The 15,362-nt window shown below is 44.5% G+C and overlaps 1 protein-coding gene across 1 annotated transcript in view; it reads right to left on the bottom strand.

Annotated features, from left to right (window-relative positions):
* LOC144129714 (apical endosomal glycoprotein-like) overlaps nucleotides 1-15,362 on the bottom strand; it is a 210,625-nt gene that overhangs the window by 55,998 nt on the left and 139,265 nt on the right. The window contains exons 27-29 of the mRNA XM_077663811.1: nucleotides 10,695-10,852; nucleotides 4,051-4,135; nucleotides 1,865-2,008 (exon numbers count right to left, since the gene is read on the bottom strand). Of these exons, the coding sequence (XP_077519937.1) occupies nucleotides 1,865-2,008; nucleotides 4,051-4,135; nucleotides 10,695-10,852 (387 nt within the window). The remainder of the gene's footprint in view (nucleotides 1-1,864; nucleotides 2,009-4,050; nucleotides 4,136-10,694; nucleotides 10,853-15,362) is intronic.

Genomic DNA, 15,362 nt, shown 5'->3' with positions numbered 1-15,362 from the left:
AGAAGACAGTCGTCATTCCATACATGCATGGTGTTAGCCAAAATGTGAAGAGAACTGCAAGCAGGATTGGCGTGGAAGTGTTGTTCTCTGCACCTGTAAAGCTCGGTAGACTGTGCGCGAAGGTAAATTCTGAAGGGGCATCACCTAAGCGCTGCCGCAAAAAACACCGTAAACCCTTTGCCCCGTGTGAGGTAGGGGTTGTGTACAGTATTCCTTTGTCTTGCGGCAAAGAATATATCGAACAAACTGGAATATGTTTTAACGAACGCCTGCTTGAGCATCATAACGACGTACAAAAATAACCATGAAAGGCCACCTTGCTGAGCGCTGCAGGAGGTGCAAAGATTGTACTCCTAAGTTTTCCGATGCATTTGTCGTTGGTAAGCATAAAGAAAGTGACAGCAGAGAAACAGTTGAAGCCTTTCTAATAAAAAATAAGGTGAGGTATGTGTGAGAACCCCCTCTGTAAATTTGACAAAAAAAAGAGCTTGTGTTTTTGGCCGAGAGTGCGAATTGATATAGATGCAACTAGCGTCACAGTCATGCGTGTATTTTGTTTGGTTGCTCTTTTTTTTCTTGCACCTTGCTATAAAAGGCGAGTTCGTGCAATAAACTACATTTGCAGTAAGCGCCTTGTCCGTGTTCCTTCTGCGTTTGTCCTGTCTACTTTTGCGCCTTGTATCTTTGAGTCATGCACCAACTCGACCAACAGTCGATTATTCTGAACTTTTTCTTTACATGCAGGCAGTAGGTCATGTGACGGTGTTTAACGAAAAATTAACGAAATGGTTCAGGTTTGGCCAGGCGAAATTGTGACTACACCGGCGGTCATCATTTTCGATCAAGTATATATTCTCTGAAAAATGCCAAATAAAATTGATAAGGACGCCATCTGAAGAGCTAAATTATTTTTTGATTATTAATACCTAATGCTTTGCTAACAAAGGGAGTTAAACGTTCCGCGTGCGCTAAATTCAATAAACGCGAACAACATTAATACAAAAAACAACCGTTCACTGAAGCCACCCTTGTTGACGGTCGCGCTTGCCATGCCCCCGTGAAACTGGACTGCCATATTTAACGGCCGGCCATTGCCTCCACAGCTTGCACCCGCGACACCGTTAGAAAAAAACCAGGTCGTGTTGATTCTCCTTGCTAATGCTGTATTTCTGACTACTTACGGGGTGTCCTCGGCTAGAGAGAGAGAGAAAGAGAAATACAAACAGAAAGGCAGCGAGGTTAACTAGGCAGCGCCCGGTATGCTACCCTACACGAGGGAAGAGGAACGGAGGGAGAGGTAGAAAGGGGAGAGAACAAAGGGGGATGATCGCTTTTCCACATGTCCGTTGGCCATTACTTGCAGGGTACACAGGGCACACACTGATAGTGCAAGGTTGTGTCCTCGGCTAGACTAATGACAAAACCCTGCACTTGACCATGAGTGAAGAAGCCTTCTCAGCACTGATTCTAAAACTTCATTAGATCAATACAAATTCACATTTATTTTCGGCCTTGATTGGCGTGATAGCATTAGGAAATAACGCTAGTGATATGCAGTTTTTCTAAATGTTATGACGTTCATATCGGCGTAATTTGTTCCGCTACTAAAATAAATTATGCTTCGAGAGATAACCACTTTGCTTGTCCCTCGAAGTCGAGTTTAGCCGATCTTCTCTAGGGTAGTTGATGCCTGCACTTCTAGGAAGCTCGCCGTTCTCAATAGGTTATAATCATGTAGGCAAGAGCCGAACACTGAGGAAGGACACTTTACCATCGGACGGGGTGAATGGAGGTTAACGCAGTGTATGACACGATTTGTGAGCTCTTTTATGCATATAAAGAGTCGACTCCTCGAATCTCAAACCTGTGTCCTCGGGCAGCCACTCTAGGGTGTTGGCCGCAGCCCCAGAAAAGTAAATCCAATGCAACAAGCCACGTGAATGTTGCGGGGTCCATCCGCTGGCGAAGGGCTTTGATGAGTACCATGTTTTGTTTCCAGAAATATTCCCTGAAAATGGAACAACAAATATATTTTCCCTGTTGTATCACACAGTTCTGCGCCATTGCTACATCCAACTGTTTTCTGCACTGTTTTTATGGCAATAAGGTTATGTATATGCCCTTCTGATGGGAATAGACATACAGTACCTGAGAGTCAACGATATAAAGCCTACGCAGAGTTAACGGCACGCATCTTGGCAAAAGCTAGGAAGAGGTAGATTCTACTGCCTCATATGAAAGCAAAATTGTTGAAAATATTGTAATAAAGAAGGCTAAAGCAACAGCAATAAAACTTCAGATTCAGCCTCTGTACACCTTGCAAACGTTTCGAAATATCCCGCTTTTAAATTTGACAATGGTCGTGTTATTAGCGCCCTCATTAGAGGGTTTTCACGGTACTGCCTAACAGTTGAATGAAGTAAAAAAAAAGTGCACTGAATTTACTTTATATCATTATATGCTGAATATGTTATGAGCAATTGGAAGTCACCAAAATCTAACATAACCGGGATCAGGAGAAAGTTTCGGCCGGTGGACCTTGAAGAGGGCCTCTCCAGATGCGCCGCGGTTTCTTTTGAAGGCAGCCACGCTGAATTAAACATTAAGTTTGATTGATTACAAAATAAAACAGAAGGCTTTATGGCCAGTTTCACTTAAACAATCGGCTCATGGTAGCCATATGTGCTTATTTTCTGTTTTTTCTAGGTTATAAAATTCTGTTTTTAAATAAAAGTAGACTCCTTAACAAGGCAGAACGACTACAATGTGTACGTAATGTTTCTTTCCTACCTGTGATTATCTCGTGCAATATCTAAAATAGATGTTTCAAAATGGAACCCTGTGCAATGCCTGCTGAACGATCAGTCACGGGGGAGCTAGTCGAATTAAAATGTACTTTTCTGATCATTGTAAAGACAAGTTATGAGATCATGCAGTGCATAGTGTGATCGTTAAATTGACAGCCAAAAACCCTGTCGCACGATACTGAAGAAATAAGTAGATACTGCAACTCTATCATAGATTTAAAAATTATATTTTAACCGTTTACATTAATGGGCTGGCAGGAAAACTTGTCTGCAGTTGGAAGTAGAAGGATAATTGCATGCAAGAAGAAAAGATTTTCTAACATCTATGTGAAAGAATTGTGGTGGTTTAGAAATAGAGTGTTGCGATATCAACTTGCCGATGCAAAAGACTGTACAGCAAAGCAGATAGGTACGTCAATGGCTTTACAGTTCTTTTAGTGTCAAAACTAAAGGCCTAATTGCGACCACCTTCAGTGCCAGGGAAATGTGAATAATTGGCAGAAATTTGCATATCAATATCAAATGAAAATTCCGATTGACGTTTGTTGCCAAACAGCTATCTTTACAGAAATTATTGAAATAAAAGTTCAGTGGATAAAAGTTGTTTCCTCTTATTCAGGCTTTAGTTTGGCCACTAAGAGTATGGGAACGTGTACACTAGGCCTCTGGTCGAAGCTTCCTCTCGCGGCATAAGAACTTCTTGCTCTTAGCAACACGGACTCACAATTCATGATGGGATGCAGCCGTATATCGTTCTAACATTGGGTAAATCGATATATGCCCGAACATATCTACTGAGCAGGCTGAAGATGTTCACTTATGACAAGTATTTTCTTAAAATGGCTTTTTCTTAAAATGGCTAAATTTTCTTAAAGCGACTATATTTAGGAAGTAAAAATTTTACGAAAAATAACATTACATTTCTGATATTGCAGTGGTTCCTTTACCACAAGCACATCCGATAACACCCCCCGTTTGACATAACAATGGCAAAATAACAACACTTTTCACAGTAATGTAGTTGGAAGCATTTTCTGTTGTCAGAGTAGTCAATAATGACGGACTCACTTAACGCTGTTTTTATGTAAAAGAACATTATTTACATGCAGAGATAGTTTAAACATATCGCACATGCTCATGCTAATTTTTCTACTTTAGCATACAAAAACCAAATAACCTTCTTTCGCGCCCTAGCTATTTACAACAGAAAAATTAAGTAAGCGTATGTGAGGCGTGTACATACAAAGCATCCTTTTTGGATCCGGGTGGCAGTCCAGGTACTGGACTCGGTGCACTCTCACGCCTACGGTATTGGCTTCGAAGAAAAACTGCGAAAAAAAGACTTGTGAGAAACCCTATCTCAAACAAACCACTGTCTAAACAGGAAAGCTGCGGCACATAAACAGCTATCAAATAATACCGTACAGGGTACACACCCCGCAAGTGGAAGGACAAGTGGCTACGCTGGAAAAAGTTTTCTCAGCATGGACGGGAAGTTTTGTGCAACGAGCGCACAGCTGCTTCAGTGCATTTAAAAAGTACGTTATGGTGCAAGTGGAGACCGTACAGGTATTAACATTTTTATGGAAGCAGTGTTACCTACACTCGAGCGCGCTTTCGAACGATTGGTTAACTGTAGGAGCATTTCCATTCTATCGCTGATCGCTCCTGGGCCCGGGGAGGACCGAGCTAGGATAAGTATTTTTCAGTTTATTTGGTTATTATCTTCTTCAAACCTGCCTGAGAGTGCTTATTTTTTTAGTCTGTTTTTTGTTTTGTTTCTTGCCAGGGCGCTTAACAGCCCTATTCTTAACGTTGGAGCAACTGCCGCATCGCCCTAGGCCATCGCGTTGTTGTCTAAAAAATTCAGTCAGGAGGGCTGGAAAGTTCTAGAGGAAACGAAGTCTGTTTTGACGAAGTTGCGAGATAGAGATGCAGACGTTTAATTAGCGCAATAAGCTTTTTTGAAGGAATTGCGACTGTTTTCCTCCTGGCTTAGCAGTGACAACTCCAGCGATAACTTGTCAGACTATGATGTCTATCTCTATTTCTGCTTCAATAAACTTTATTCCCACTTTTTTTGTGAATCGTAGAGTCATCTTTTACATATTTCCAGTTAAAACAAACCTCACACTATCGGTCTTTATGTCTAGAGATTCCCCGTGGATGATCTGGTTTGCTGTTGGTTGGAGGACTTTACACTAGGCGGTATACACGTCTTGCGCATGACAGAAAATACTGCCCATAGATAGCCTCAAAGGGCAGTCAGTTACGGCCACGCCACCTCTGGTGCATATTTCCGCGCAATAAGTTAGCACAACACACGATAAGCACAAGGGCGACAAAAGTTTGTGTCGTTGGTTACTTGAAATCTGAATTATCATTGCCTGCTCTAAAACAATTGCATTGAAATATGTGTATTCTAACCATATAGTCACCGCATACATGTATACATGGCTCAGTAAACTCAACAAGTTCTGCCGGGTCTGGGGTGTTACCGGCCGGGTCTATTTTAATTGAGGTGAGGACTGCTTATCTCCCCTAACTAGCTGCCCTAGGGGCTGCAGTTCAGTTCATCAGTCAAGAATCTACGCATGACTGGACAGTTTTCACGGACAGTAAGCAGCCCATCAAGGCCTGCAACCTTGTCACATATAATAGGGAGTTTGAAATAGAAGTACGAACAAAAGAGGTTTGAAGAAGGCGACGAGGATGGCGATAAGGATGACGTGTATTAACCGAAGAATAAAGAAGATTAAGAAGTATTCGGTGAGATGGGAAGAGGGGGTTAGTGGAGAAATGAAGAGGACGACGACAAGGATGACGTGTACCAACGCCAACGTTATAAAAGCGCGAGGTGAGTGAGGTACGGGGGGGGGGGGGGGGAAGAACAGAGAAGTGGGCGGGTCATGGACACCTCGGCTGAAAGAAAGGAACGCCGGCTACTGCTTCGGTGAGCTCGCGTTCTACGGCGCCGCACCGTGGACTTCCTGCCGTTGTTGAGCCCGCTCCGGGGAGTCAATGAATGACGCAACCACCTGCTACGGCCAAGGGTGTCTCCAGCGCTATTGCCATCCATCTGGGTGGTGCCCACAAAGCCAACATCACCAGCATCACTTCCACGGGCACTTTCACCGGGAGCTTGTACGACGCCGCCAACGACGCTGCCAGCGATGCCAGCCTGAGCACTTCGAACGCCACCTCGACGCCGGCTACTGGACCCATGCAACGCTCCATCAGCAGCGAACCGTGAGCACGAACGCAGACCGCTAATAGTAGACGCTAGTAGTAGTGTTCCGGGGTCGTGTGTATTGGTAGTATTTGTGTTTTGTGTTAGTTTTGTTAGTTTTGTGTGTTATTGTTCGTGTAACGTAGGATGTTTAAAAGTGCGTCTGTGTGGGTTCATCTGTCACCTAGTCCATTCTTTCGGTCCGAGTGTTCTCCAGGGATCCGTGACAAAGCTGCACTACGCCATGCGTCACACGAACAACTCGTTGCAGAAATCCGCAAGGTGTACCACGGCGCCACATTGAAAGGACATTACATAATTTTCCAGTGGTTTGCAGGACACTGCACGGGAACACGAGGGTGCCCGTTCTGCCAACAATGACGAGATCCCTGTCAATATCCTTGTAACGAGAGCTGACGCAGCGTGTGGGCTTCGTTCTTGGGCGCTGAAGCTCACACTTTCAGCGTGGAACACGGGAGAGTTCTGCAACCGTCGCCTCAAGGTATAGGACCCTGGAGTGCGCCTACGTCTTCCATGTGACATAGCGCGTCGCGAATCAACATTGCTGTGTCGTCTATGGCGCGGCGTTGCCTTCACAAATCATTATGCTTTCCGGATCGGGATGGCCGATAGCCCTTGTATTGTAAACTGTGTCTGCAAAGAGTCAATCCGTCATCTCCTGTGTGAGTGAACTGTATTTGTGAACGAAAGACGTAAACTGTGTTGTGCTCTGGACCGCCGGAATCGTCACCCTTTCATAGAGGAAAAGATCCTCGGTCCGTGACCACAACAGTATATTGCCATCAAGGCTTACAAGGCACTGTATAGTTTTTTTTTTTACGAACAGCTGCCTTGATTGACAGATTGTGACTGTGTTTGCCGTTCCTTCTCTCTTCCCTTTTTAATCCGCTCATTCTCTTCCCCAGTGCAAGGTAGCCAACCGGAAGCATGTCTGGTTAACACCCCGGCACTTCCCCCCCACCTGTCTTTATCTATCGTTGCTTACTAATAGAGTCGGCCGTTCAGCATATTTTGTCACCTACTTAAGACATCCAGCACCTGAACTGTGCCTTTATTTTATGCCGTCAGAAACTTGAAGCACCCCAACGGTCCTATCGGCTGTCCTGTGCACTACTGGGCGGTGAGAAGCCAAGGGGTTTCCGCGATTTTCACTACGTGTGGCACGTTTTCATTACATTCTCTTACCCGAAAATTCTAACACAAACAACACAAAAGTCGCTGTCGCCGGAAAGCACTGGTTTCTCCTCAGAGCAACCACTGGGTTCGATGGCGTCAAAATAAATGGCGCAGTTGCACCTTGAAATCCACTTGATGCTGACGGAAATGCCGAGCGGCTGCTCAGACCACAGCACTAACGTACTGCCTGCAAATATACCGTCAGAAACTTCAAGCATCCCAACGGTCCTATCGGCTGTCCTGCGCACTACTGGGCGGTGAGAAGCTAAGGGGTTTCCGCGATTTTCACTACGTGTGGCACGTTTTCATTACATTCTCCTACCCGAAAATTCTAACACAAACAACACAAAAGTCGCTGTCGCCGGAAAGCACTGGTTTCTCCTGAGAGCAACCACTGGGTTCGATGGTGTCAAAATAAATGGCGCAGTTGCACCTTGAAATCCACTTGATGCTGACGGAAATACCGAGCAGCTGCTCAGACTACATTCAAAATCAGATTAAATTATGTTGAACTCAACGCCTACAAATGAAACTTGATAAAAGACATCTGCTCACTTCCATGAAACAAATCATATTTTGTGCTTGCGTTCGAAATTTTGTGCCTTTACCCCTTTAGCCATTTCGTCTTCGTGAGGCTAAAAGCACCCCAAAACGTGTGTCCGTATGCGTAATTGAAATATTCGGACCGAAAGGGCTCTGCTACTGGCCACACTATTATGGTGAGGCTCAATGAGCCACATATGCCGTCAGAACAAGAGCCCTAAAGCAGACTCAAAAAAGTTTTCCCAACTAGTGTATAGCATCCTCTGTATAACGTAAGGTTTCTGTAACATATATGTGCTAGACAGCCACACAAGACCATCTTATAGAACGAACTCAGGAAAGTGAAAAAGTGTCGTTTGGAAAACAAAACAGCGAAAATTCCCGATGAGCTCCTTCCTGCATTTAATGGCAGCGCGTTTGTACAAATGGCACACAAAAGCAATGACAGCACTCTGAGACCCATGGGGCTTTGCGATTACCTCTGGCAATGCTGAGCTCACAACGTTCTGCAGTTCGCCAACAGTTATATAAGACCAACTAGAGTGTTTAGCAATAAAAACACTTGGCAATTTAGGGTTGCGCAAGTGGAAAGAAGTAAACACTGCCCGTGATAAACCTCCTGCGTCAACATAAAGCTTCGAACTGGATTTCTAGCGCCGTCTCGCCTACCTTGCTCGCAATCGTGATGACCCTGGTTGGTTAGCTGGAAAAGAGAGTTGCTTACTGGACGCAAGACTCTGTAGATGTCCAAGCCAGAGACAATCCTCAAAGCATCCGCCACCTGCAAGCAAGGCCCCCAATGGAGCCGCTCTCGACTCGAACCGAAGGTTTTCACATTTCATATGACCCTTCTTTCGATGACTGCTCCATTCATTTTCCAGCAGCCCATATTTTCCCCTTTCCTCCGTAGCACCATGACTTCGAAGCAAACAAAGAACAGAAACGTTGCAACACAGGCTGTTTGACTGCCGTCTTTTTGTTGTGATCGTGTGTACACTGAGGCGGAAAATTGTAAAATTGCTTTTTAGAGAAAGGAAATGGCGCAGTATTTGTCTCACATATTGGTGGACACATGAACCGCACCGTAAGGGAAGGGATAAAGGAGAGACTGACAGATTAAAAAAAAAGAAACAGGTGCCGTAGTGAAGGGTCGGGAATAATTTCGACCACCTGGGTTTCTTTAACGTGCACTGTCATCGCACAACACACAGTGCTCTGTAACTTCGCTTCCATCGGAATTCGACCACCGCGGCCGGGATCAAGCCCGCGTCTTTCGGGTCAGCAGCCGAATGCCAAAACCACTGAGCCACCGCGGCGCCACGCTGAGGCGTCATGGTACACTTTGAACATGAATTAGCCTATAGGAGAGCAAAGACGAAGTAAGGTTACCTCTAGCGCACTACCTTTTAGGGGCAAGGGAATGGTGTCCAAGTCCTGAAGTAGATTGCAATCACAAAATATAGAGGATGCATACTCTTGGCCGCGGAGGCTTATTCCCACTTCAAAGCATTGTAACTTTATGCAGTTAAAAATGGGAGGAGGCTTTTAATCGTGGAGCCAGAGACCTTGAGGTTATCAAATAGAGGAGATTGAGACCTGGGTTAAAATCTTTGAAACTGCTAGAAGTTTTCATATATTGAGATAACAATGTGCTACGGTGGCCAACTGTAAGTATTCCCTATATTTAGTGATGGAAACGTACACACGGATAGGGCAGCATTACCTTGCCCAAAAAATAAAGAACACTAGAGCACAGCTTGCTCCCTTTTTAGCCCAATGTAGGCTAATTCGCGTTTAGAGTGTAGAGTCATGTCGAAACAACAAACCTGCATGTCGATCTTAGCGAACCTAATAACCTCAGCAGCTCTCAAGGCGACGACGCGGGAAATAGCACGAGCAGTCCGAATATGTGAATACGAAACACTAGAGGTTGCTATACGTCTTCTTTGTGCGGGAGGGCGCCTTCGCTGACGACCTGCGATACACTAAGAATGGCGATCCTGCAGATATTCAAAACACGCTGTGCAAATAAAAGTGCAGATCGCCACAAAACGAGCGCATAAGCCACTCCAAGAGTTTCCTCATTGAAATTCAACTTAATGCCACACCGCCCTCTTCCCATCTCGCAGGTAGAGCCACCCTGCCTCCCACTGCTCTTCCTTGCTCCGTCTGGCCTGTTTTTTCATTTTCGGACAGACGGGGATAAATTGGTAGGCACGATACCTTCTTGTGGGATGACGACAGGCCAATACCGATTGCTAAGAAAATGCGCTCAGTGCCTAAAAAATGGTTATAAGCTCTCCGCAGAGATATCAGTGCCTTCCACTTCGTTACATTCCGATATTTCACTCGCCTTCACATTGTTTAGGAATGATTTACAAGCATTTCAGCTACGGCAGAGTTCGTGCCTACACCTTCAACAGGTGTCACATACTACACATTCACACTAATGAGAGAGTAATTACTCATTGGCATCCACCCAAGCGCAGCCATACGGCTACAAAGGAAAGCTATGGGGCTTTCTCATAAACTTCGTAGTACAAAAAAGAATTCGTCCTGATCCGTGGTTTGAACCCGGGACCACCGCTTCACCGGCGCAGTCGCCCTACCATCTGAGCCAACCGGGGCGGGAAGCTTATATAGGCTTATAGTAGGGTCAGAGCGAATTGTTCAGTAACTGAAACATTAACCTGAACTTTACATTAACCTCAACACGGTAACTTTATCTAGTTCTGCTACCTTCGGTAGCAGCAGTCGTGTTCCCCTTTAAATACCGACAGAAATATCAAACTCCTTGCATTATCAAAATGCATCGCAAATGTATAAGGACTGCCCGCGTGAAACATGAAGAGTCCCTGAGCCTGAATCTATTTTCAAAAAAACTTTTTCTCTCGCAGTGTCAAGCACCCAATGCTTACCCGAGCTCCTGCGTCCCATTTTCCAGTCATTACTGCAAGGCTTCTCCACTCTGTTCCAGCTTTTGGCTGCCTTCTCAAGTCAGCAAGAGGAACGACGTTTCTATAATCGGCGTAGGCCTTCGGCGGTGGAACAATTCCAAAGACAAGGCGGGCACTTGCTGCACAAAAATGAGTATTTTATAGCTCCAAAAGTGAGCGATGAGGGGCTAGTTGGCATGAAATGATTACAAAACATAAAACTGAGCAGGGGACAACACGCAAAAGAGAAAGAAAACAAAACGAGCTGAGCTCGTCCTGTTTGCTGAGATCCCCTCATCCCTCATTTTTGTAACTCATTTCTTCTAAATGGGGCTCTGTTTTGTGTCACCTTTAATTCGAAGAGCAATGCGCCTTGTGCTCAAGCTTCATGGCTGCTACGAAAAACAAGGCAAGGTTCTTAGGCTACTGTCTAAGAAAGAGTGCGCCCCCCCCCCCCCCCCCTGTGTATTGAGAGCTGAGCTCCTCCTGTTTGATTCTTTCCTGTGCCTTGTCCCCTGCTTAGTTTTGTTTTTTAACCTTCTCTAGCTCTTAAACATTATTGTGCTAAGAATTAATACGTCCATGTTTATCCACTAGGTACCAAAATTACTAGTATTCTTTTATCTACCTCGTTGGCGCATAACTTCCAAAGCTTGTGGAAAGTACCACAATTCGACAGGCTTTCACTCTTGCTTAGATCGTGTACGGAGCTCGAGAGAAACATGAACAGCGCGGCCGCGTGTGGCGAACGACCAGTAGTAGGTAAGATCGTCTGTATTATCGGCAGGGATACGCGCACTGCCTGATCATAACATTCTAAGGCATGGAACTTTTATGTTATCTTTATTAAAGCCGTTTTACAAGAAAAAACTTTCTGGCTTTGATTCCCCTTGTATCATGTTGAACATCGCTGTAATCTAATTCCACGCACCGGGACGTCAGACTCAGCCGTTCTAAGGTTGCCTAAACCGTTAATGCGTGTTAATGTGATATCAAAATTATTTGACTTTTTATCACGCAAGAGTTTGACATTAGCACAAGTGGTCACTTCCTCTTTATCGTTCTTTCTGTATATCCTCGAGTACAGTTTATATAAACCCACATTTACACTGCTTCAGTGTTTTCAGTGCTGATGCCACACAGTGCCAATGGCTTTTTTTCATTCTTAGCAAACATTCTACAATATAAATAGGAAGGAAGACAACAGTCTCCGAAACCAAGGAAAACATAGAGCCATTTTTTTTTCATTTTTGGTATCGATCAATAGGAAATTAGTAGTGCTATCATTTTATGCCTGAAAGACAATTTATTAGGAACAAGACGAAAATAACTAGCCCCTCATTTAACTACCCGTGTGTACTGAATAGCTTACAGAAGCCATCGGTCCAGGAAATTTTGTTGCCATAGGTTGTATATTAGGGTTCTCGCACAGCTGTCACCTATACGTGCCACGTGACACTATCCTTGACAAAGGACGTCCTTTGGCCGCCACTATGCACGAGGGTGGCGCTGGTGAATACTCTCAAGGTTCGCTGACACGCGAAAGATAAATAGCCGTGAATTTATACGATAGGATAGCCGCAGCGTATCTGAGTTCGTAGAGCACAGGATGCGAAATTTGGAAGTCGTAGGTTCAGATTTTATTCGAGGCAAGTGATTGCTTTTCTTGTACTTTCCTATCTACCACCTGTCAGGCATAAAATGACTCTGATGTAGAACTGCTAATTTTTCATCGATCTAGAACATAAATTAAAAAAGCTCAATTCATATATGCCTTCTTTGGTTTTCGAGATCATTGGCTTTCTTTACATGTTTGTAATAGCGAGCCCTTTATTCCCCTATTCTTGTCTGCTCATCCTATAATAGTGGTATCATGAAGTACTTTTACAGCGTCATAAGGAGGATGGAACAAATGTCATATATTGTTGTAGACATGATTTACAAATTTCGTTATGTCGGCCATATGGAGTACAAAGAATTTGTGTGAAAACAATTCAGTTCAATAACTATGTCCAGTTCTCAGAAGATTTTCGGTAAGTTGTTGTTGACCTAACCGTCGTTATGTCGACGGTATGAAGTGTCAAAATATTCTGTGAACGTGACACTGCTGATCGACGGTAGTATATTGTCGGAAGATTGTCGGTTGGTTGTGCCTGACGGAACTGTTATGTGCAAGGAATGAAATATAAAATATGTCTATCAGCGTGATTCGATTTAATGACGGTAGTCACATTTCGGAAGGTTGCTGGGAATATGCTCCTAATAACCGTAAAGAAAGTTGGTTGGTTATGGGTTGCATTAAAATTTCTCTATATACACTGTTTGAATGCAAGTAAAAATATTCCTAAGGCAGCGTTAAAGGCCCCCAGGCGGTCGAAATTATTCCTGAGACCTCCGCTACGGCCCCTCTTTCTTCCTGTCTTCTTTCACTCCCTATTTTATCCCTTCTCTTACAGCGCGGTTCGAGTGTCCACCGATATATGTAACACAGTTATTGTGTTATTTCCTTTCCTGCAATCCACTTTTGTAGCGAAAACTACATTGGTCACAAACTCGCAATTTCGCCGTGCTCTCATTCTTACCGTGGTCGCACCGCTCCACGTGATAAACCGCGTGACTGGTCACGTGACCAACTGCGTGACGAACCATGTGACAACAACTAGCCAGACAACTAGACCAACCTGGACTTGCAATAAAGATTAACAATGGCTAACCAAGCTATGCCATAGCTTTCGCTCGGTATATCCTGGCATACCCAAGCTAAGCCACTGCCAATTTTTCTTCATTTTCATTTTCATCGCTCATTCGGCTCACCGGGAATGTTATCGCCGCATTTGTCTTTTCGCCTCGAAAAGCTGTGGGTTATTACTGGAGAAATCTGCGCTTATGTCCATACTGGTTAGCTTTTGTAGGGTTTAAAGACTGAGGAGGGCTCCGGACTAATTTCTACCACCTCGAATTCTATAACGTGCTCTGACATCGCATAGCACATGGGCCTCTAGCATTTCACCTCCTTTTATGGAAATGCGACTGCCGCGGCCGGTATCAAACCCGCATCTTTCAGGTCAGCAGCCGACGACCATAACCACTGGGCTGTCGCGGCGGTTTTCTTGGCCACTTTCTAGCAAACTTTTTGGCTATGCTATCGATTCAGTGTTTTGTGAAGCTATACGCCTGATGTACTATTAATACGGGTTGTTTTATGCTGCAACTAATCTTCCGTCCGCCACCAGAATCTCGTTTTAGATTTCTATTTTACTAAAAAAATCGCTGTTAAATGAATAAATAACGGAGAAAAAAAGAAGCTTTATAAAACAATTTTTTCAGCAAAAAACGTACTTTAGGCAAAAAGCATACTCACGATCATCAGGTATGTAGAAGCTGAATTTGACCGAGCAGGTGCTAGCAATACTACCCAATTGTGGCGTAATCATAGATTTTCCGCGGCCCTCAGGCATGTCTGGAAAGTTGCATGTAGAGTATCACCTCATTGACACAGCCTATTAAACCGCACCCCGAGGATACACGGAAATAACAAATGTATCTAGCATGAGCTGCAGGCAAGAACTGTAGATCAGAGCGGCTGTTCGTGACCTTTAGCGCTTACAAACGACGACGAACGGGAAGAAGACCACGCGTGCTAACATTGAACTGGCGTTGAATCATTGCGTGAACCGATTTTTATGGCACGGGATGTCGCCCATCCGGCTCGCGCTGCAAACAGTGTTTGGCTAGGTTTTCTTTAGGGTTCTTCATGTTTCTGCTGTGTTCCCCGAGTCTCATTTACACACCGGCCGGTCTGGTTTACATAGCATTCACCGAAGGACAGTGGCATAGAAGACCTTCAGAACGCATGCTCGGAAACTATAGAACTTTTTAAAGAGTTGCAGAACCCACTGCAGGTGACACACGAAACGCCAGCTGACAAGGAAATCCGCTTTCTAGACATCAGCCTGACCTTCGGAGAAGGCCACACATGCTGGAACTATGCTCCTAGAACTAACAAACCATTATTTCCTTGTAAAGCAGCCCATTCTAAACTAGTAAAAAGAAGCATTGCTAAAAGCTGCCTTAATAATTCGCTGGACGAGTCATGCGACCACAAGACGAAAAGCGCTCTCAACGAGTAGGTCGAACGATTACGAAAAGCAGGCAGTCCCAATTCACTGTTAGTAGCGGTAGCGGAAAGTCTGACCACAAAAAAACAATCTCTCGGTTAAAGTCCAACCGAGAAGTACAAACGAGTAGCAGTGCTTCCATATCTTCATAACGTTTCGCATAATCTGAAAAAAATCGGGCAGCGAGCCGGTGTTAAAGTAGTTTTTTCAGCGCCCGATAAACTCGCGAAGCTGTGCAAGATGACTAATCAATACGGCGCAATGAAATAAACGTGCGCAACAAAGCACCAAAGGAAGCATGTACACTGTGAAGAAGGGGTCGTGTATTCCCTGCCTCTGTCATGCGGTAAATGCTATGTAGGCCAGACCGGCCGGTGTGTAAATGACTGTCTCAGGGAACATACGAGAAAATTGGAGAACCGTAAAGGAAATCTTGCCGAACACTGTTTCCAGTGCGAGCCGTATTGGTGTCATGCCGTGATTAGAGAATGCACGGTCATAAGCCGCAACAAAAAGCAACTTAGACGTGAGA

The sequence above is a fragment of the Amblyomma americanum genome, chromosome 4 (genome assembly GCF_052857255.1).
Source record: "Amblyomma americanum isolate KBUSLIRL-KWMA chromosome 4, ASM5285725v1, whole genome shotgun sequence".
In the NCBI taxonomy this organism is placed as follows: Eukaryota; Metazoa; Arthropoda; class Arachnida; order Ixodida; family Ixodidae; genus Amblyomma; species Amblyomma americanum.
This window is presented reverse-complemented; position numbering and strand designations above follow the sequence as displayed.